Genomic DNA, 24556 nt, shown 5'->3' on the forward strand with positions numbered 1-24556 from the left:
TACATTTAACCCATTTTCATGTCTGACTTACTGGTTCTTAACTCCAGTCCGTTCTGGAACAAGTCAATTTTAAAATATAGAATCTATGTCTATCAGTTTCTCTTTATCTTCTATCCTGGCCTTGCTAGGTCAGCCATATTCCCTCCAACTCCAATGCCTGTAACCAGCAGTACCCCAATGTATTAGTCCAGATACTTTCAATCTACTAGGCATTCATTTATCCTCATTCTCTCTCTCTCTCTCTCTCTCTCTCTTTCTCTCTCTCTCTGCCTTCCTCTCCCCATCATTTCTCCTTTTTCTCTATCCTCTCTCCATTGCACAGTTCATTAATTTGATCATCAAATGAGAAATAACATGATATGTTCAGTGACTTTTATGGTTGTGATATGCATCAGATGTGGAAATAGAATGGAACGGGAAGGACAAATGCTCCATCACAACAGCTTATCCTTTATTGTCATCTACTAGAGAACCCAGAGCTGGTGCTGGCGTAGCATTTCACTGTGAAGAAAACTGCCAGTTATAGAAAGAAATACACGGAAACTCATCATTATATATTCTAAACTTTTATGATACTTTTCTTCTGAGCTTTTAAAATTCTGCTGGATAGGTATCATTTTTCTGTTTATCAAGATAGAGGAACTGAGCCATAGGTGAGATTAAGTGGCTTGTTGTAAGAGTTCAAAGCAAGCCTGATAAGAGTTAGAAATCATTCTGGTTGTTGAGCCCAGCTTCTCCACCACAGTGATCAGAGGATCAATATCACTTTTCACCTCTGCAGGACTACAATTTCTAAGCCTTTACTGTGTCTCTCTGTCATGCAAAATTTTTAAAACGCTTCATAAATACATAACCTTTTCATTTCAAATACACCCCAAACCCTGGGGTATTTCTCACTACATAGCCCGGAGACACTGCTGCCCCTGGGTGCAGAGACGAATGAGAAAAGGAAGAAAGTACATTTAATTTCCACCTCAGTCACTGAATTACAGCATCTTCAACAAGTGACTTTGCTTGTATGCTCTGACTTCTCAGCTACAGAGTTTGGATAAAACTTTACTTCTCCTTAACTAAAAGCTACTGAGATAATTTGTTTAAAACCCTTGGAGCTCAATGATACTAAATGAAAAGGAAGAACAGGAGGCCATCTGTATCATTCTATTACTGAGTTAGGACCTCAGAAATCTGTATTGCTTCAGAAAGTTGTCTTCCCCAGCAGTCCCTCTGATTTATTAAAGCTCACAGGGTGCTTGCAAAGGCAACAAATCTAGAGAATAGGGTAGAAAAATAAACCACATGCAACTTGGCCTCTGTAAGCCATTGTTATGTCTCTGAATAACCTGGGTCAAATCCACTTACAGGCAGTGTAATTTTAGGTGGGTTATTTACTCACTGTGCCTCAGTTCCTTTGTTTAGAGAAAGGGGTCTAAAACTGTTATCAACATCCTAGTATTGTGAAATTAAATTAGTTAATATGTACAGATAACTTAAAAGAATGTCCAGCACATTATATGAACTAAAAATGTGTTAGCCGTAGTTATTGTTGTTATTGATATTAATTATATATTTATACCTAACCTGCCTCTTGAGAAATCTGTATGCAGGTCAGGAAGCAGCGGTTAGAACTGGACATGGAACAACAGACTGGTTCCAAATAGGAAAAGGAGTACATCAAGGCTGTATATTGTCACCCTGCTTATTGAACTTCTATGCAGAGTACATCATGAGAAACACTGGACTGGAAGAAACACAAGCTGGAATCAAGATTGCTGGGAGAAATATCAATAACCTCAGATATGCAGATGACACCACCCTTATGGCAGAAAGTGAAGAGGAACTAAAAAGCCTCTTGATGAAAGTGAAAGTAGAGAGTGAAAAAGTTGGCTTAAAGCTCAACATTCAGAAAACGAAGATCATGGCATCCGGTCCCATCACTTCATGGCAAATAGATGGGGAAACAGTGGAAACAGTGTCAGACTTTATATTTGGGGGCTCCAAAATCAGTGCAGATGGTGACTGCAGCCATGAAATTAAAAGACCCTTACTCCTTGGAAGAAAAGCTATGACTAACCTAGATAGTATATTCAAAAGCAGAGACATTACTTTGCCAACAAAGATCCGTCTAGTCAAGGCTATGGTTTTTCCTGTGGTCATGTATGGATGTGAGAGTTGGACTGTGAAGAAGGCTGAGTGGCGAAGAACTGATGCTTTTGAACTGTGGTGTTGGAGAAGACTCTTGAGAGTCCCTTGGACTGCAAGGAGATCCAACCAGTCCATTCTGAAGGAGATCAGCCCTGGGATTTCTTTGGAAGGAATGATGCTAAAGCTGAAACTCCAGTACTTTGGCCACCTCATGCGAAGAGTTGTCTCATTGGAAAAGACTCTGATGCTGGGAGGGATTGGGGGCAGGAGGAGGAGGGGACTACAGAGGATGAGATGGCTGGATGGCATCACTGACTCGATGGATATGAGTTTAGGTGAACTCCGGGAGTTGGTGATGGACAGGGAGGCCTGGTGTGCTGCGATTCATGGGGTCACAAAGAGTTGGACACAACTGAGTGACTGAATTGAACTGATATATAATTTCTTATATAATATAGTATATATATTATACTATTGTTACATATGTTAGAATACATGAGATGTGGATTTGTCTAAATCTCACAAATGACCCAGTCATTCTATTAATTGGAGTTACTTTGCACTGAAATGTTCCTGCTTTAGACAAGCCAAGGATCAACAAATGTTTTTCTGTGAAGTGCTAGATAGTAAATATTTTTGTTACAGTCTCTGTCACAACTACTTAGGGTTCAGCTATTTTTGTACCTTGAAAATAACCATAAAAAGATTTAAACAAATGGGTGTGGCTATGTTCCAGTAAAACTTCACTTCTAAAAGCAAATCATAGCTTGCCAGCCGCTAAAATGAACTGAGAAGCCTTTCATAGTCATTGGTTTTACTTAGTGAAGAAAACTGGGACCTCAAGAAGGAAATTACTCTTCCTCCCAAAAGACATGAGATAAAGCATATTTCCCATTATTACGCCCCAGATATCACCTCAAGGCAAAACGATGATACTCCTACAGGACAGAGTGCTCAGATTAGAGAGCAAGGCCATAGTACTGAGGGAGAAGCCACTCCTAGAGCAAGGAGTAGGATGCATTTTGTAAAGAATCAGAAAAAATAATCATCTCTGAGAACATGGTTGATGAAGTTTTGGTACTTAAAATGAGTCTTGAGCCTTATTAGATGTAGAGACTGAGAACTTTCTGAAACACTAAGAAATACTTTATTTAAAAGGCTTCCCCTGTGGCTCAGTGGTAAAGACCACACCTGCTGATGCAGGAGACATAAGAGACAGGGTTCGATCCCTGGGTTGGCAAGATCTTCTGGAGAAGGAAATGGCAACCCACTCCAGCATTCTTGCCTGGAGAATCCCATGGACATAGGAGCCTGGCGGGCTACAGACTATGGGGAAGCAAAAGAGTCAGACACAACTGAGCAACTAAACAACACACAGATCTCAGCACACATTGGTGTGGGTCAGGAACAACGTGGAGGTGGCAGGGGTGAGGGGGCATCACAGAAAAATTAAGGATCCAGCATAACACAAGCCATGCAGGATGAAGAGAAATCTGGACCAGACCAGAACCAAGAACTATTCTCATAGCTACTTAAGAGTTTTTACCAGGTCTGTAGTGAAAAGAAGCTAAACAATAATATCACAGCTGCTTCATATGTCATTTACAGTTTTAGTACTTAGCTGAGGATATTATTCTGTCCTCAGGGTATTAGTTGCTCAGTTGTAGTCAACTCTTTGAGACCCCATGGACTGTAGCCTGCCAGCCCCATGGACAGTAGCCATGCCCGGTCAGTTGTGTCTGACTCTTTGTGACGCCATGGACTGTAGTCTGCCAGGCTCCTCTGTCCATGAAATTCTCCAGGAAAGAATACTGGAGTGGTTTGCTATTTCTTACTCCAGGGGATCTTCCCAACCCAGGGATTGAACCCAGGTCTCCTACATTGCAGGCAGATTCTTTACTGGCTCAGACAGTAAAGAATTCTATTCCTAAGATACTGAGATATTGAAATAATTTCATTGAAACCTTGTAGACCTGGTGGCTCAGCTGGTAAAGAATTGGCCTGCCAATGAAGGAGACACAAGAGTTGTGGGTTTGAAACCTGGGTTGGGAAGATCCCTTGGAGAAGGAAATGACAACTTGCTCCAGTATTCCTGCCTGGAGAATCCCATGGACAGTGGAGCCTGGCGGGCTACAGTCCATGGGGTCACAGAAAGTCAGACATGACTGAGCAGGAATGAACAGCCCAAATGGACCTAGGGAAAATAAGATGAGGGCTCCTCCTGCATTACTTCATTACTAATTTAACACTTGGTCAATTTGTTGTGCATAAGGACATTCTCATCCTAAGCATTAAATATTTACTGTATGAAATCCCTTGGGATGAGAGGTTTTCGAGAGGAATTTAAGGAAGAAGATAATTTGAAAAATGACTGGACCATAAGCTTCTTAAAGGCAGGAACTCTAATGTTCTGTTAACCATTAACGTACCTTGTCTGAACGTTAGATGCCCAAACAGATGTTGAACAAATGAATGAATGATCATTTACACTGTATAGTTATATTTGGAGTGTCTGTGTCTGCACTCAGTTGTATCCTACTCTTTGTGAACCTATGGACTATAGCCCACCAGGTTTCTCTGTCCATGGAATTTTCCAGGCAAGGATATTAGAGTGAGTTGCCATTTTCTCTTCCAGGGGATCTTCCTGATTCAGGGATCAAACCCACATCTCTTGTGTCTCCTTCATTGGCAGGCAGATTCTTTACCAACTGTGCCACCTGGGAAGCCCATACAATTATGTTTAGAATAACTATATGTCATTTATGTTTTTACTCTATTGGATAAATTCGGTCATTCTCGATCCACTCAGTGCTTCACAGAGCTCTATATTAAAATTCTCCTCCAAATATTATCTTTATTATATGGCAAGGTGGACCTTCAGAACTACCATGGTCAAGAGCATTGCCCAGATTGAGTAAAAAGAGCAAGCATTAACAGTAAATCTATTTCTCTCTATAAATGTTCTACATTAACATATATAAGACTTCATAAACTAAATGAAATCTTTAATTTATGGGACTAATGAAATGTTTTCCATGTAATTCTCCCTAGGTTGTTTTATAGTCTGCAGTGCTACATTTTTAAAGTAACCAAAACAGCATTGGAACAATAAATGCATCTTCACTTAAACTATTCTGCCATAATCATAATTTTAATTTAAATCACTATAAATTTGCATTATTAAGTAATTTGAAAACAGGATTTTAAATAATTGAGATATAAGCTTTGCCATAATTGAGACAGAGGAACAAGGCTCATTCACAAGAACGGAGATATCTTTTTCCTCAGCCTCCTAAATGTTATCCTGGTTAGCTTAAAGGCATTTAGAGTTATTTCTTTTTTAAGTGCAGGAGGATATTGCAAAGAGATGGAGATTATGGTAAGTGGAAGGCTTATAACTTTCAAGAAACTCATATTATATATATATATCATATTATATATATATATATATCTCCAAGGGATCTTCCCAACCCAGATTTCAAACCCAAGCTTTATGTTTTATATATATATAAAATACAGGAGCCTGGCAGGCTACAGCTATGGGGTCACAAAGAGTCAGACACGACTAAGCGACTGAACACACTTGCAATATATGTGTGTATGTGTATATATATATATAAAAAACATAAAGCTTGGTCAAAGGTTGTTTATAAATTAAAACTTTGAAAAATTAGATATATCAAACATTCTTTCTGAGAAAGAAAAACAAACAAAACTTTATAATTGTCAACAGTCATTGGAAGTGTTCCCAATCATGCAGTGCTAAAAGTGGGCAATTAGAAAATGTTTGTATGTGTTGTGATTAACAATGTAAAGCCAGGCTACAATTTTAAAAATTGGCCCCATCACTTTCTAGGTGTGTGGGGACAACCGTGTACTTAATGGCATTAGGATGAGCTAGGTTACTGTCCAATAACAGCCCCCCTAAAACACAGTGACTTACACAATAAGCTTTACTTCTTACTCATACAAAGCTTACTATAGGTTCTCACAGCCCTCCAGGGCAGCTATGATCCTTCAGTTGGCCTAACATTCCAGACTGCTTGAACCTGATACATTCTTCATGTTGGCAAGGGCATCCATGTCATCATAACAGGGAAAGAGAAAACATGGAGAACCCAAGCGTCAGTTCAATATTGAGTACTGTGAAATCGGCAGAAAAGAAAATTAAGACAAAGTTAACCTGAACTATTTAAAAACCATATCATCAAAATTCAGAACTTGAAAGGGCCTAAAAATGATCCAGTCAAGCCCTGTATTTTACAGATGTGGAAACACACTAGAGAAAGTATAAGAATGTTTACCCAAGGTTATACAACCAGCAATAGCACAGTCTGGAATGAAATCCAGATTTCTCTCCTAGCTCCCTACTGGCTGGAAATTCCACCACTAACCTTTGGAAGTGTAGTAACACTCTTGCCCCTCTGTCATATGGTAGAGACCAGGGCAACATGATGCTTAGGTATCCTATCCCTTTTCTAAAATTACGTTTAATAGAAAACCCAGAAATGATGGTAATGATAGGGAGAATGTCTGCAGGCCTCAAATGTTATTGTGACACTTATTATTTATTCCTAATCATGGCATTTTAGCATTGTGATACATATTATCCAACCCAACTACAAAGCCAAAGTTAAACACCATATTGAAAATTAACTGAGAACCTTTTTACTCACACTGCTCTGCAAGGTCCACTGCTATCAGTAGAAAGAATCAGAGTGCTGAGCTAGCTGTCACAGGTGGCTTTTGTTTCCATTTGCTGAGTGAAAGAGAAATTGAACAGTATGTCAAGATTAGTGAAGGGTCTATTGTGTCTATTGAAGGGTATGGCCGGCAGTGACTAATACAGTCACTTTTCACTTGCACAAAGTCAGGTTCAAAATGTAGCTTCACTTATCTTCAATATGAAAGGAATGATCAGAGTTCTATTATCACATCCATGTACTTAGATCATTACCATATGAACCTCGTCCTTTCCCTTTAAAGGCAGCCTTCATGTCACGAGGCTGAGCTGTGAAGGAATACTACCCTAGAACATCCTGGGAAATACTGGACCAGAGCTATTGCTGTTACTTCTTTGTTAAGCCCCACATCTTTCAAAACTGATGATTCTTAAAATGAGTTCAGAAATTCACTTATTGTACAAAACACCCCAAATACTCTGGATAGAAATGTTTTTGTGAGGTAACCTCCCTTTTATGCCCTATATACTGTTATCTAACTTTAACAACTAGAAATTGTTAATTATTCAAAGAGCAGCTTGCTTACTTTATGACACTGGCACAAAATAGTTACATGCCTAAAGTCAGAATGTCTCCACCCGAAGAGTCTCCAAAATCTTGTTTAGTGTAGTGAGGACCGTAATGACATTCTTAAGTACAATAGATATTTTTAAAACAAACAAAGCCAGTACCTCCTATTTTCTTTAAAATAGCATTGATGATATTCTTCCTCCAGTGGATTATAGATCAGAGAGGTCTAGATAAGAATAAAAGCAGCCCCTTAGCAAAGTAGCTTGGACCTCTGAAATGAAAACAAGATGCTATTTTTCATTCACATCAAGCCTGAGCAAGTATTTGGGTTAGTTTTATATGTCAAAACCAAAAGGTAGGCTTAGCAAAGACATTGTCTCTTGCTTCAAATAAGGCAAGCTGAGGAGATGTACATCATTTCGCTCACACACAGAACTCCCCTCCCTTTTGTTCTTGCTTCTCTCCTGCTTAGAGCTGACTGACTCCTCCTTCCTGCAGCTCTGAGGATCACAGGCTGACTGAAGAACACAGCAGTTCCGATGGGGAGCTGTGCTCAGTGACTCTCTCTCTCATTTTCTCTCTGTCTCCCTGTCTGTGAACCGGCCAAGCTGAAAACTACCCGATAATCTGCCTTTGAATCCAGCTCTGGAACCAAATGCATCATTTTACTGCTCTTAAAAAGTGAATACAGTTTGATTACCTCAAGCCAAAGCTGCTTTGCTCCACAAGAAGGACCCAAAAGGATCCAGACATCATTGTTTTCCAGTCTACTTGAGGAGCTTTTGCTTTCATGCCTGAAACTTGCTGGTTTCAGGAGGGAGTTTTTGGCTTTTTAATTGAAATGTTGAAAAGTTTCTTATTGCTGCTTTAAGTGGAACCCATTTTTCAAATATGAGTTGAGTCAGGTCTAATGGAGACTTGTCTGACCGTATTCTGCAGGAATGACCGTGGAACATCTTGAGGGAAACTTGGTAGGAGAAAATGAGATCTGATTTGCAACTAACAGCCATGCTTATTAATTGTGAGACTATTTACAGACCTACTGAAAAAGAAATTGAACATTGACCAAGAATAATGTCTGTGTTTCTCAGTAACTTATCAACAGATGACTCTAACCTGTGGAAAGGAAACCATAATTCGACAGACCCTTTAAATCCGCCAGGAACCGTGAATATCTATCTTTTTTGCCTGACGTGCCTAATGACTCTGGCAGCCCTGGCAGGCAGCATTTATTCACTAGTTTCTCTGCTGAAAATGCGGAACAGAACAGTTGTGTCCATGCTTGTGGCTTCCTGGTCTGGGGATGATCTCATGAGCGTCTTGTCGGTGACCATCTTCATGTTTTTGCAGTGGCCAAATGGGGTCTCTGACTACTTCCAGTCTCTGTGCACCATCTCTGCCTTACTTTATTTATGCCAGGGCCTCTCGAGCAACTTGAAGGCGACTCTCTTAGTCTCCTACAACTTTTACACGATGCACAGGGCTGTGGGGAGCCAGGCAACCTCCAGAAGATCTGGCCAGGTGCTCGGCGTGGCGCTGACCGTGTGGGCAGCCAGTCTGGGGCTCTCCGCGCTCCCTCTGTGCGGCTGGGGCGCCTTCGTGCGCACGCCTTGGGGCTGTCTGGCCGACTGCTCCAGCTCCTACGTGCTGCTCCTCTTCGCTGTGTACACTTCGGCTTTCGGATTACTAGCCGGCCTCTCGGTCCCGCTCTCTCACCAGTTGCTGTGTTCCGAGCAGCCGCCGAGACTTCACGCCAACTACCAGGAAATTTCCCGCGGCGCTTCCACTCCAGGGACCCCTGCAACTGGAGGGAGAGTGCTTTCCCTGTCCCCAGATGATGCTCCAGGTCCGGCCCCGCGGTGCTCTGGAGAATGCTCCCCGAGCTCGGACACCGTGTTTGGACCGGGTCCACCCGTGAGGAGCGGAGGGCCAGGGCAGGAGCCGGGGCACGGTGCTGCCTCTGTGGCTGGAGACTGCAGGCGCGAGAACCGGGGCACTCTCTTTGGCACCAGGAGCTTCACCGTGAGCGTAGCGCAGAAGCGCTTTTCTTTGATCTTAGCGCTGATAAAAGTCACCCTTTGGCTGCCCATGATGGTAAAAGTGCGGTTGCTCACGGTGTGCGGATGTGTATGCCAGACAGTATGAGTGCGTGTTGAGACCAGCGCCCCTGGTTTGGAGGGTCACCCAGAGATGTACAGTTTAGTCCGCTTACAAATCTGCCTCGGTTGGTTTTAAAGAAGCGCTTGGAGGAAAGCAGTTCACGAGTAGGACTAGCAGCCCCGAAGCCTTTGCTAAGTGCTTCTCGGTTCAAAATTAGGGAGGAGGGCGGGGAGCGCTTTCAGGCGCGGGAGACTTAGTTTTCCCAGATCTGTCATGGTCAAGGGTGTTTTCTCTCCGAGCAGTGTCTGGGAGTATTCAGAAAAGGAGGGAGACAGTGAAGGAAAACAGCGTACGCCTCTGTTATTCCCCCAGTCTTCAGTCCTGCGCTTATCTTTGCTCCATTGCTCCCTAGTAAGGTCGCAGCCCATCCCCATCAGGAAGGGAGGAGAGGCATAACCACTAGTACAGAGAACAGAGAGTAGACAAAACAGGCTTTTGTTCACGCCTCCAAGAGAGAGCCAGAGGAGAGAGGTGGCAGGTGGTGCCCTAGTGTGACCAGCATGGCCTGGCAGGGGTGAGGGGCTAGGGATATGACAAAGGACATCTGGAGTACCAGGTACAGGTTTCACAGATGCTGGCCTGTTTTCTGGGATAGCGTTTTTTCATATGGTGAACTGTGCTTTCCTGGTGGAAACTTGAGCTGGCAGCCAGCACAGACCGGGCACTCAAGAATGGAAACCCTCAAAAGCCTGTGCAGTCTGGGGCAGCTGGCCTCCTCTCAAAGGATCCTGGTAGCCCCAAACCAATGATGCCAGCCCAGGAGCAGAGCTTCTAGCTCTCAGATAGGAAAGGGGCCTGGAGAAGGGAGCTGAGGCATGCTTGGGGGAAAAAGGCTTGGCAAAGTGGAAAACGTTTTCCTGGGGTAGGTCTGAAGCTCTCTGCTTTTACAGATCCACATGGCAGTCCAGCACATCTCGGGGTTTCAGAGCCTTCCCTTTGAGATGCTCAGCTTTATGCTAACCCTCCTGGCCACCACTGTAACTCCAGTGTTTGTCTTGTCTAAACATTGGACACACTTGCCCTGTGGCTGCATCATCAACTGCAAGCAGAACCCATATGCAGTGGCATCGGATGGGAAAAAACGTAAGTCCTGGATAGTGCAGAGGTTGAGAACAATATGCAGAGGGTCAAAACCAGAAAGGTGGTCTATTGAGAAAGTTGCCTTAGTAGGTGATGAAGAGTCCAAGGACAAGTTAAATGGTGCATAAAAGGAAGAAATGTTAAACAATTATCAGCACAGTGCTGGAGTAAATTTTAAATGAGGCAGGTTTGAAACAACTCTGTGAACTGCATGTACATTGAATGGTTATTTTAGGTGATTAAAAAAAGAGAGAATTCATTCAACCCAGCATGAAATCAACAAAGGACTTTAGATGTTATATCCACCATAACTCTTAGCTCTGAGTAGAAAATAAATCCCCCTCCCAAGTCTACGTAGGAGAAGCCTGCATCTTTGAAAAGTTAAAATTCATTATGTTAAAGTTTATTATTATTGAATAGAACAGTAAAGAAAAGCATTTCCATTATTTTGCAGATTGTATTCTTCCAGGGTGTTGGAAAATTTTCAGAGTAAGCAATAGGAACACCTAAAAACATTTCCAAAACAAATTTTAAGTGTATGCCTCTGCTTTTAGAAAACATACAGATATATACACAGATGACATCCCCCCCAAATACCTATAATTTCAAGAAAGGACAAAGGTTGGCAGAGTTGTTCGTGTATAAATCTCATCATTAGTTACTTTTAAAAAATATATTTTACAAACTGCATCTTTAACAGGAATGGAATCAATTATAAAGCTCACTAGAGTGTAATTGTTCCTATACTAAGACAGGAAAAGTTGAGGAATGGCCTGTATTTTTTGCTCTGTCAGGAAGGAAAAAGATATCTTTTTTGTCATTCCAGAAAAAAGATAGGATGTTCTACATTTAATCAATTCAATACACTAATAAATGCATTAGTGTATGCTGAATTAACTCTTCCATTAATTGTCCTTTGCTCAGAATAAGCAAGTATATTTTTGTTTAACAAAGAAGAAAGAGTGAATGAAAACAGTCCATCTCAGACTATATTAGGGCTATAAAAACTGGAGGCTATTAAAGAATACTCTGTAATCAATTCTTCAACAGGGCTATTTTATAACATTCAATAGTCATGAACTGCTCATTTTCCATGTATTCATGACATTTAATGTCTATATAATTTTCAAATAACCTGAAGATTTTTTTAGTGTTAAGGGTGCCATAAAGTTTTATTGTCAATAGATGCCAAATTCGTCTATGCCCTTAAAATACAATAATCACAGAACTTGTAATAAGTGTGTGCTTCTGGAGATTAATATCCAGAGCAACAGTGACATAGAAAATGAATAATAAATCTTTTTGATAGAAAACACAGAAGAACATAGAACATATAAAAATTATTTACAGACCTGAAAGTTCTACCATTCTATCAAACATTCATATTTTGCCACTAAATTAATGAAACAATCCCACTTTATATATTTAAAATTGTAAGAGAGACAAGAAGAATTTAGAGCAGTCTTTTTAAGAACTAAAGGACACCTCTATCAAAGTCAAAAACAAAGCAGTACAACATTTCTATCACTATAAATCATCTAGGAAGCAGTCTCTCTGGTACTGCACAAAACAGAAGAACCTACAGCAGGCTGGTAGAATCAATAATCAAGTTACTATCTCATGTTTGAAATTAGAACCACACCTTTCAAGATCAAAGTAATACTTTTCCTCTAAAATTCCCATTGCCTTTATTTGTATAGGGCAATACAGGGAGAGATGTAAAAATTCAAGGAAGATGTTGAAATGTAAGCCTAGAGACTCACGGCTTCAAAAACAAAACGTGACAAACATTCATTTAAAATGGCTTCATTCTCTTTTGATCCCAGGCTCTGCCACAGGGAAATTATAAGAATGGTGTATTTTCATTGTGTGACCCACCATAAATTTTCTTATTGCTAGGATGACACACAATTTTGAAACTCCAAAGATGGCTCATCCTCAGGTGGGCAGGAGCTTGATCAGTTACTTGATATAGTACTTTGATTTTATATAGTTATAGTACTTTGATGGCTCCAGTTTCACAGTTAAGCTTTTTCTCCCTAACAAATTAATGTCCCCCCACCTTTAATTTTTTTTTGTTGCTGTTGTTTTGGTTTTTGTTGAAAACTCCAGGAACAAGAAAAGGAGCATATTTTTTCCTAATTCATACTTACCGTAAATATGATATAAACATGATTCTACATCTCAGCTTCACTATATGGAAACTGAGAGACATGCAACCAGAAAATGAAGTTTCCAGGGATAATAGTTCTCTCCCGTTTTCAACAATAATCTGTATTACTACTGTCTCAAGACAAAAGTGGTTTTAAAACAAGATGGTTTTAATACAGAGGTCTCAGGTGGCAGACATTTGGGTTGGATATGGCTTTCACACCCATTTTGTTTTAAAATTAAGCAGACAGTTCAAGTAAAATACTTTCTAAGTATAAAAATCAGATTTTCAGCTTCCTTTTTTTTTGATGAAGTCAAAGTATCTGGTGGCATATTACGCTGAAGAATTGTATTTATAAGCTGACTTATAAAATTACTTATTTTATGTCTAAAATTGTCATTGGCAAGATGTGATTAAAATCAGAAGACTAGAGCTAATTCACGTCCTAAATAGGATTTTGCTTTTCAGAACAAATGAGCGTGTGTGCTCAGTTGTGTCCAATTCTTTGTGACCCCATGGACTGTAAGCTCACCAGGCTCCTCTGTCTGTGGAATATTCCAGGCAAGAATACTGGAATAGGTTGCCATATCCACCTCCAGGGGATCTTCCCCACCTGGGGACTGAACTCACGTCTTCTGCATTGGCAGACGGATTCTTTACCATTGTGCCACCTGGGAAGCCCCAGAACAAATGTAACGGTGTACTTATTTCTCATAAGTGTAGTATTGATTTCCAAAAGATCCTGACTCTATCCAGATGGTCCTTAAGCTTCTTGTAAGTTACTAGTCAGTTACTGTTCACCTTGTTATATTGTTATAGCCTATTATCTTCATTAGTTAGTCAGAATTTACCTCTAGTGTTAAGGAAAAGTAACTAACAAGAAATATTTCTATTGGTTACATTTTATAATTAGCATACTTCTGTTAACTTAAAGATAGCATATTGGAGACATTCTGCTTTTATTAACATATTTCTCTCAATGGTCTGATTAGCAGTACAGCAATTTCCCATAGAGGCTAATAACTCCAATTCTGGAGTCAGGTTTAAATTCAAATCTCTTTAAGTAAGTAATCTTAGGTTTCCTTTATCAGCCTCAGTTTTCTCAAATGCAAAATAGAACCAATTTGCCTATTATTATGTAGGGTTGTTGTTTTGTTAAATGACATGACCCATGTGCCTAACTGGACCTGGAATGCTCTAGTTCCCCATTGTATCTTTCACAATCAGACTTCCTTCTTGAAGCCTACCTCAGACTGCCTCTTGCACCTCATAACATGCAGGTAGATTGTCCATTGAACTAATTCTTTAAAAATCTTGCTCATTTTTGCTTTCTATACTTCATAGTTGTGATGTGTAGCTAATAAGATATATAGCTACAGATATCAATTTACATGATAAAATTGGGGTTTTATGACAGTTTTTGTTTGCTTAATATCCTTGAATTGACCACTTGTCACTTTGTATCTTATTTTAGAGAAAAAGAAAACCTATCAATAATTGAAACATCCCTTTATTCAGCTTTCACACTATTAAACTAAAAATTCTAATTTAATTTTACTGAACTATATTATTAGAAAAACTTAAGTAGTACTGTAAATGAGACAGTGGATAGTGTTAACATCTGTTTCTACTTTTCTATTTTCTTTGAATAGAAATTTTTGTTTGTGTCCTGGTTCAAACAAAGAGTGTTTTTGGCTCAAATACTGAATGATAACTATAAATTCTGTCTTTCAGTCAGTGAAATTGGTTTGTAAATCTTCAGTTCTGAGACAGTTTCAGTAATAGAATCAGCATATGAATGACACAAGGATGTACTAGGAAATAAATCAAACTTTACCTGTTGTTTTCATAGAAAGTTTATAGTTTTTAATAAACTTTTTCCCCAAGGATCTCTCAATGTGTGCTAAGTGTGTGCTATAAAACACAGAGCTATCCAAGTAGAAAAAAGTTTTGAAATGAGCCATATTTGAAAGATGAAAACCAAAATATTACATGGTATTTTGTCTACCATCTTGATATAGCTTCATTCTTAATACTCAAAAATTATCTAGTATTTAATGACATTCACACAAAACAATTATATCACTTTGTCACGTTCTCATTTGTTATTTTACTAAAACTTTATACTGTATTCACCAAATAGTAGTAGTGTATATAGGATATCATCATATTTCAAAACCATAGAAAGTTTTATGCATTCCTGCCAGACTCATCTTGTAATTAATAAGGTATAGACATGTTGTAAAATGCTTAATTTCACAGAAATATAAATATATGCACATTTTTACAATTCATTTCAAATTATTCATGCTATTTTTAAACATTTAAAAACTATTTCAGCATTATCTAATTTTTAATGTATTCATTTTTAAACATAAATGTCAGCAATGATATACATTAAAATATTGAAAGCAGTTATATCTATTGTTGGTATTGTCAGCTGAATAGCTCAAAGAATATTAAAAGCTTCCTTTTTGAGTTTTTTATTTTAAGGATAAATTGCTTTTGTTATGTTTATTTATCTATTTGGCTGTGTTCGTTTACAGTTGTGGCACGCGGGAACCTCACTGTATCATGGAGATCTTTTGTTTAACACGCAGACTTTCTCTAGTTGTGGCACATGGGTTCAGTAGTAGTTGTGGCAGCATGGACAATCTACTTGTGGTGTGCAAGTTTAGTGACGCTGATGCATGTGGGGTCTTAGTTCCCAGACCAGGGATAGAACTCACATCCCCTGCACTGAAAGGCAGATTCTTAACCACTGGACCACCAGGGAAGCCTCTATTAAGAGCTTCTTAGTTAATATCTAGTAAAATTAAATTTATAAACTATGTATTTTATCCTAAAATAAAGAAATGCACAATTGGTAGACCAATATAGCTACCCTAAAACTGAAAGTATATGACTTTTTTTAAATTTATAGTTAAAGTTTTAAATAAAATTTGTTAAAAGACTTCAGGATTCTGGAGCTGTATGTATGTCAAGGCTTTCATTGTGTAAGTGACAACAGTTAGACCCAGAATGACATGATGGCTTGAACTTGTAAGGACTATTTTTTTGCATAATTGACAAGATCATTTTAAGAGTTCATACTAATCAGGTTTAACTCACTTTCTTATTTTTATTCACTTTGTATATTCAAATGCTGTTTACATCTACATTCCTAATCATGGAATTTTGTTTTTGTTTTTACATAGCCAAGAGGAGATGCTTTGAATTCAATCTATCATTTCAGCAAAGTTATGGAATTTATAAAATAGCACATGAAGATTACTATGATGATGATGAAAATTCTACAGCCTGTCACAATCTCATGAATTATGAGTGCACAACTACAAAAGACTCTCAGAGAGACACTCATATCTTCAGTGCCATAAAAGTGGAAATCAGCACCACACCCTCTCTGGACAGCTCCACACTAACAAGCATCAACAAATGCACAAACACTGACATTATAGAAGCTGAAGAGGAGTCCCACAATGAAAGAGGTGTTGACCCACTACTCTCTGAAAAAGCAGAAGGTGATATTAAATACGATGAAACCACCTTTTTGGAAGGGCCAGAAAGAAGACTTTCTCATGAAGAGAGTCAGAAACCAGACCTTTCAGACTGGGAATGGTGTAGGAGTAAATCAGAAAGAACCCCTCGTCAGGTACAGTAAAGATTGCTATTATTGTAAAGTAAAAATAAGACCAAGCATGACAGCATGCAAAAAAATTATCAGTTGTTTATTTCATTCAAGATAGTATTCACTTTCCTCAGTTAATTTCCATATTAGATTTATTTCAAAGTGTCTTTTGAAGGACTTCTAAATGTTTTTAGTTAGTTCTATACTTTCATTCAAATTCTATATATTTGGGGATTAGCAGAGTTAAATATGCTTTTTGAGAAGAGTAGAGCATTCTAACTTCATGTAATCTGTATAAATTCAGACTAGACCCTTGAAACTTATTTCAAGTTAATTAACTTACAGGTTTATTTTTCTTCACCTGAAAACTTTACACAAGTCCTTGAAAGAGGCCTGGGGGCAAAAGTTTATACAACTAGTGATGAAGAAATAGTCCTATTGCAACTGTATTAGATAGCTAACCTATTAACCTTGCTGAAATTAGTCCTTCTAATACTCAGCAAGGAAAAAAAGATCTATTTCAGAATATACCCAAGTGAACCTTTACAAAAACCCTGCTTAATGTTCCATCTTTTTAAGGATTGAAGAATGTTTATATAATGTTTTTAATGGAAGAATTTGTACCTTAAGCTCATCTCATTCTTTCCTAGATTTCAGCCTGCCTGTAATGGTGAGGAGTACTTATTTTATTAAAATCATAGTGTGATATTGATATAAGATTGTTCTTTCCTCTAAATGCTCATATATGATAATTAAAGTTGCCTTGCTTTCCACACAATTGATTTACTAGGAAAAGATACCTTTTTCTACCTGACAGTATAAATCAAAATCCACTTGCCCATAGTCTCTGAAATTAAAAATACAATTCTTTAAATATCCACTAGTAATAATGTAATCATTGATCAAAAATATGACCATAAAGCACCAATTATGAATATGAACAGAATAATCTGAGATTTCCTTTATTCTTCTAATTAATTAAAACTATGAGTTTTACTTTGATATCATCAGTTTTAAAAGTTGGATAATATAACAAAGCATACAAAACATATGATTAAAAATAATTACACATAGTGTTCTGTGATTGGATATCTCAAAAAAAAATCACTAAATATTTACTGTAAATTAACAAATATAATAAAAAGTATATTACTAATAGGACACACACATTTTAAAAACAATGTGGTATCCCAGCTAAAAGGGGCCTCCCTATAATATCATCATCAATTTGCTCCTAAATAATCTAAACCTCCTGGTTTTCTTGCACTTAAAAATTAAGTAATATTCATGATGAAGTGAGTATGTATATGTGTCAGTGTGCACCCATGTTCACCCCAGTAACTTGGAACCACAGTACCCTGTGCTATTCCTCTGTCCCATCCTCATGCTTACCTCTTATTGGTTACAGCTATCTTGACTCTTGCTCATGCTTTTTGGTTTTACTGTATTATCACAACTGAGTGTATTTCTAGCATAATATATTCCTTAGTTTTGCTTGTTTTGAGTTTCCTAAAGATAGCAACATATCTGGGTGGGACTTGTGTTTTTTTCCATACTACCTTACTTTAAATGACTTCATTTTCTAATTTATTTTGTCAAAACAATGGGAAATGCTGCCTCAATTATCAGAACTTACAGCTGTTATTTAAAAGCCTTTAGTTATATTTTTGAAGAATATAATCCATTCTCCTAGAATTGGGGGAATATGTAAAAGGATCAGACACTGCTTACATCTAAGTATATTGTCTTATGAGAATAGTGATGTGCAACTTACAAACCTCTGTAAATCAAAAACCAAAATGATATATGGAAAGCACAAAATGCTGATCAACCCAGGTATCTTTCAACTACAAAGATTTCTTATTAAGTATTAATATTGTAACATCTGTGAAGAGCAAATAGTTCAGGAAACTGATTTTAAATGATCCTTTAAAAATATTTAGTGGTAAAATAGATAATACAATGCTTAGGGAAGGTAAATTTATATTTTAAGAGACTAATTAAAATTAAATGAAATACTATCATAAATCTTAAAACAACAGCAAGAAATCCTTAAGCTACAGGCTGATGTTATTGGTATGACTTTTCCTTAGCATATCACCTATGGGCTTTAAGGTTAACATTATAACCAAAATGTATTCTAGGGTTGAAAAGCTTTTCCTCTGACCAAAGATTGGTTTTAACTCTTAACCTATTCTTCACCAGCAGATGTTTCATGGGAAAAGGTAATGACTTGAAAAGCACTTTCTTTTCATTCTCTCCTTCCAAGTTCTTTCTTTGCTCTGAAATCAACTTAACTTATATATATTATAGTGATACATTAAACTTTGGTAGATATTGTAGTAGTTATGAAAACACTATCTTTTTATCTTCTATGGTTGTATTTTCTAACATTTAGGTTCAATTTATCAGCTTATTGAATTATCCATGTTCTTTGTTATGGGGATATAAAAAACACAGGTTTGATTTAAAATGTATTTTACTGTCCCTCCCGTATTTTTACAATGCGCTCAATCATTCAGTTGTGGCTGACTCTTTGCAACCTGATGGACTGTTGCCCGCCAGGCTCCCCTGTCCATGGGGTTCTCCAGGCAAGAATACTGGAATGGGTGGCCATTTCCTACTCCAAGGGATCTTCTCAACCCAGGGATCAAACCCATGTCTCCTGCATCTCTGCACTGGCAGGCGGATTCTTTATCACTTCACCACCTGGGCAGTAACCCCCCTCCCCTTTTTTTTAGAATACAATAAACGTTGCTTTTTTTTTTTTTTTAGTGTTTATGCAAGTAAACAAATTCTCAGTATATCCTGTTGGAAATTCTGGTAGGCGTGAGAGTGTCAGATCAAAGTTAAGTTATAAAGAAAATGGTAGTAGGAGGACTTGAGTAGGTTTAAATGCTGTCCAACAAAATGTATCAGAGGTGAGAGCGTTTGTAAGACTAAACTTCAGTGTTATACTTAGCCACACAATTGCTTCTTTTTGAACCCCTAGTAGGTTGAATCTTAAGCAGTTTATTGTTTTAAAGTTCAGGAAAAAAAATGGAAATATCAGAGGTATTCAGTTACAAAGTTTTAATGTGGTTGCCATGGTATGACTGTCCCTCAAATGAAATAACAATTTTCTAGAACCTCAAAGTTTTGTCATCTTTGAATGAAGAAAATTGTACTTCTAAAATAACTTGGTAGCTTACTGGAGATCACTTTGGGCTTTCCTGGTGGCTCAGAGGGTAAAGCGTCTGCCCACAATGCAGGAGATCTGGGTTTGATCCGTGGGTCAGGAAGATCCCCTGGAGAAGGAAAAGGCAATGCACTCTGGTACTCTTGCCTGGAAAATCCCGTGGACAGAGAAGCCTGGTAGGCTATACAGTCCATAGGGTCGCAAAGTGTCAAACATGACTGAGCGACTTCACTTTCACTTTTTCTCTTTTAATACTAATCTCATCAGGTTATCCATGGATTTCATTTTCTCTTCTTTTAATTTGTTGTCTTAGAGCCCTAGAAATTCATTTATTACTATGAATTAGCAACAAAGATATGCTGTTATCATGCACTTAGTCCCACTTATAATTCTATATCATCATAGCATTTAAAACATGAAAGGTCCTCTACTACGCCAATAGAATATAGAAAAATAGATTCTGAAACAATCCTCAAAAGTGCTGGAAGTGACTGCTTTTTGAATTAGCCATACCAACCATTTGGAATAATGAAGAATAAACCAGCAAGAACTAACTTAAAACTCACTGGGGAAATCAAAGAAATTTTAATTTTAAAGAAAATGTTTTAACTATCTAAAAATAGTTTTACAAATCAAAGTTAAGTACTTCTTTGTAATATTTAAGTACAGCTTTAATATCTAATCACCAAGAGATGGATATTAGTTTAAAGAATGGGGCAAAGTCATTCATATCAATGTATAGCAAGAGCTACCACAATGCTGTAAAGTAATTAGCCTTCAGTTAAAATAAATTAATTAATTTTCTAAAAGTAAAAAAAGAATGTGGGGATAAAACATTTGAGTGATGTAACATCAAAACTCTAATAAAGAAATACACTGCAAAAAAAAAGAGGATGGGGCAAAATCAATCCTTGTCACTTAATATATGTCCCCAAAGTGAAATAAGACTTGAATATCCCAGTATACATATCTCTTTCCTCTCCCTAAAAAAGTGCATCTTCTCTTTTCATTTTAAAAAATAAACTATTAAAAATTTAAATAAAGCATAAGATGTTAGTGTTCCTCTGACACTGTCACCTTGATAATTGCAAATGCTTAAACTTGTTCTCTGAGTAATTTTTGCCATTTTTAAACTGAAGTGACATAAGGGGAAAACTCACATACCACCTCCTGTTTGTAGCCTCAAGGCAAAGATGTAGCCTCATCTGAACACAAAATGAGTGTTTGGAATATAGATTTTTTTTATATTTAGCTACATCTGTTTGTTTGGAGTGGTTAATTCCACTCACTATTCAGAGATCTGAAAATTGTTACACTGCTTTCTTTTTTCAAAACATTTATAATCTCTTTTGTTTTATGATTACAAGGTAATATAATTATTGTAGAAAAAGTTTAGAGTTTGCTGCTAAGTGAAGAAAAACACTCACTTTTAACCACCCAGAGTTAATCACTGTTTACATTTTATCATATAAAACTTTAGGCTCTTTCCTAAGCATATATTTTCACTTTTGACAGAAATGGGATTGTAGTGCACATATTGTTTTGAAATCTGCTTTTTTCCACGTAAGAGTATAATTTTCACCTGATTTAAATTGTTTGAGCCATTTGTGTGATTATCTGGTATAGTTTAGAATGGCTGTTTAGAGTGTGGTTTAAAAACTTGTTCACAAATGTAAATTTGATCTCAAGTATTTAAAGTCTTGAAAGTTGAAACTAAGGAAATTTCATTGTAAACTAATTTGAATATTTCATAACATATTTTGTGATCCTCACAGCATGTACCATTTGCTGAAATGAAATAAAATTGAGCTAACTATTCAATTTCTATGGATTCAAGAGGATTAGCATTGGGTCAAGGCTTATGTAGAATCTTATTCACTTTTTAAGCTAAGGGTTGTGTTAATATCCTCAAAAAATGCTATGGTTTAAACCTTCAAGGCTTTGTGTTGGAACGGCCCAGTTATGGCTTAGATCTCTTCTACAGCTCCAATTGTTATCCCTTATTTGAACTCAAGTAGCTGGAAACACTATATTTTAAAATCCTTTTATTGTGAACTCACTTTAGAGTTATAAAACAGTTTTTAAAATAGTATGAGAGTTCTAATATATCCTTCATCCACTTCTATTAATGTTAACATGTTACATGATGATAATATAATTATTAGGGAATTAATAACTAATTTATAGACCTTATTTCAGTTTTACTAGTGTCCTGTTTATGTCCTCTTTTCTGGTCCAGAACCTGTTCCTCAATTCATTACTGCAGTTACTGTCATGCCTCCTCAGAGTCTTCAGTCTCTAGCAATTCCACAGTCTTTTTGTCTTATTACAGATGACTTTGACACTTCTGAAGACAACCAGCCAGTTTGTTTCATTTTGCTTTGTTTCTAGAATATCCTTGAGTTTGTAATTAACACATGTTTTCTATTAATCAAATTGAAGTTGTAAATTTTTGACAAGAATAACGCAGAAGTGCTGTTTGCCCTCCCCAGCACACCATATCAAGAGGTTCATGATATTGATATGTCTATGACAATGATATAAACTTTGATCACTTGGTGGTGTCTGACAGATCTCTCTATGTAAAGTTACTATGTTTCCCTTTGTAAATTATAACTATTTTGTAGGGAGATATTTTTGAGGCCACGCTATGCAAATGTTCTGTTTCCTATCATACTTTTGCCCACTAATTTTAGCATTAATTTATGAATCTTGCCTGTAACAATTATTATGTGAAAGTGATTTTCTATTTCTATAAATTCTTCTATATTTATTATTGGAATTATCCTGCAAGAAAAAAGTGATCTCTTCTCCTGTTATTTGTGTTAGGATGAGATCATAGATACTTATTTTAATCTATATGTTATTAGCAACACTATTATTTATTTTATCACTCCAGTTAGCCTACATTTGGCCATTGGGCTATTCTGAGGTATTCAGGTTGATGCCTTTATCCATTCAACATGCCATTCTCATCTCTTTTTAGCACTTCCTTACTTTCTAACAACACAAGGTATTAATCAGTATCATCTTGTATTTTTCCTGACCCATTCCTAGAATCAATCATTTTCCTGAGGAGTTCTAGTTCCTTCTGTTAAAGAATGGGATTTAGAAACCAACATCTGGGTTCTATTTATTGTTACTAGTTATTGTTACTGAGATGTCGTGCTTCTAGACTCTATCATTGGACAGATCATTAATATATGTATGTATGCTCATGTGTGTATGTATATATATATTTTTATATCAGTTTCTCTTTAAAAATCATTTAAAACTATGAGTTTAAACTGACAGCTCCTAGTCCAGTCGAATATCCCAGCATTTATTCAAACCCTTCCTTTTTCTTTTTCTGATAGTGAGAAAACTGGTTCTCATTCTCCACAGATTTATTTACTTATCTGCTCTATCCTGATATACACATAAAGTAGTTTTAGAAATGCTAACCCTAGTGGTCCAGTGCCTAAGATCGAGGGCTCCCAATGCAGGGGGTCCATGTTTGATCACTGGTCAGGGAACTAGATCCCACATGCTGCAACTGAGAGTTGACACGCCTCAACTGAAGAACCCCCATGTTGCAACTAAAAGAAAACGCATGCTGCAGTGAAGACCGAAGATCCTATGTGCTGCAATTAAGATCCAATACAGCCAACTGCATAAATAAATATTTGAGAAAGAAGTACTAACCCATACTGCTGCTGCTGCTACTGCTAAATCACTTCAGTCGTGTCCAACTCTGTGCGACCCCATGGACTGCAGCCTACCAGGCTCCTCCGTCCATGGGATTTTCCAGGGGAGAGTACTGGAGTCGGTTGCCATTGCCTTCTCCCCTAACCCATGCTAGTGTGGGAAAAAACATTAACTAGAATATAATAGTTGTGTATAGCTTTTTTTATTTTAAACCTTAGAGTTGACACAGTTGTCCACTTTTAGTTAGGTTAGTTATTTTCATTTCCATTCCCTTCATTTTGTATTACATATTGAGTTTCTCTCACATTCTTTTTGATTTTGATTATTTATGTTTAAGTATGTGAAATTACTGGGTTTCTCCGGTCACTCAGTAGTAGTAAAGATCCTGCCTGCCAATGCAGGAGACATAAGAGATGAAGGTTCAATCCCTGGGTCAGGATGATCTCATGAAAGAGGAAATGGCAACCCACTCCCATATTTTTGCCTGGGAAATCCCACAGACAAAGGAGCCTGGCAGACTATAGTCCATGGGGTCGCAAAGAGTTCAATATGATTTAGCAACTAAACAGCAGCAGCAGCAGCATGTGAAATTATTACCATGTTTCCAAGAGTCAGAACTATTGAAAAGGTAGACCATCCACCCTCATTCCTTTTTCCTACTCTCATTTTCCCATTCTTACCTCCTGTTCCCACCTATCCCCTGTGAATAATCAGTATCATACTTTCTAGTTTAATCATCCTGTATTTCTTTTTGTGCAAAGAGAAGATACATGCACATGTTCTTACATCTTCTTCTTCCTTACATATATTCTTTTATACTTTGCTTTTTTCATTAAGTAATATGTCCTAGAAGTTTCTATATATCAGTCATAGAGATATTTCTCATTCTTTATATAACTGCATAATAATCTATAGTGTAGATATACTATAGTTAATTCCACTACTCTCTTATATGCCCCTTAGATTATTTCTGATACTTTGCAATTAAAAATAATATTGCAGTGAATAACCTTATACAAATGCATTTTCATATTGTTGGAAGCATATCTTTAGGATAAATGCCTAGAATTAGAATTTCTAGGTCAAAAATTAAGTGTAATTTTGTTAGAAATGGTCATACAAGTTTGCACTGCCACCAGCAGTGTGTAACAGAAGACCCTTTCCACCACCTCCTCAATAATAGAATATATTATCATGCTTTTTAGTTCTTGCCAGTCTGATAGTAGAGAAATGCTATCTCAGGGTTGTTTCAAATTATAGTTATATAATTGTAAATG

General features: G+C 37.3%; 1 protein-coding gene across 1 annotated transcript in view; it reads left to right on the forward strand.

Moving 5' to 3' along the window:
- The first annotated feature begins 8468 nt into the window (after nucleotides 1-8468).
- The window catches only part of GPR149 (G protein-coupled receptor 149), a 93415-nt gene continuing 77327 nt past the window's right edge, over nucleotides 8469-24556 (forward strand). The window contains exons 1-3 of the mRNA XM_052649960.1: nucleotides 8469-9488; nucleotides 10445-10637; nucleotides 15984-16438. Coding sequence (XP_052505920.1) covers nucleotides 8469-9488; nucleotides 10445-10637; nucleotides 15984-16438 — 1668 coding nt within the window. The remainder of the gene's footprint in view (nucleotides 9489-10444; nucleotides 10638-15983; nucleotides 16439-24556) is intronic.

The sequence above is a fragment of the Budorcas taxicolor genome, chromosome 1 (genome assembly GCF_023091745.1).
Source record: "Budorcas taxicolor isolate Tak-1 chromosome 1, Takin1.1, whole genome shotgun sequence".
Taxonomy (NCBI): Eukaryota; Metazoa; Chordata; class Mammalia; order Artiodactyla; family Bovidae; genus Budorcas; species Budorcas taxicolor.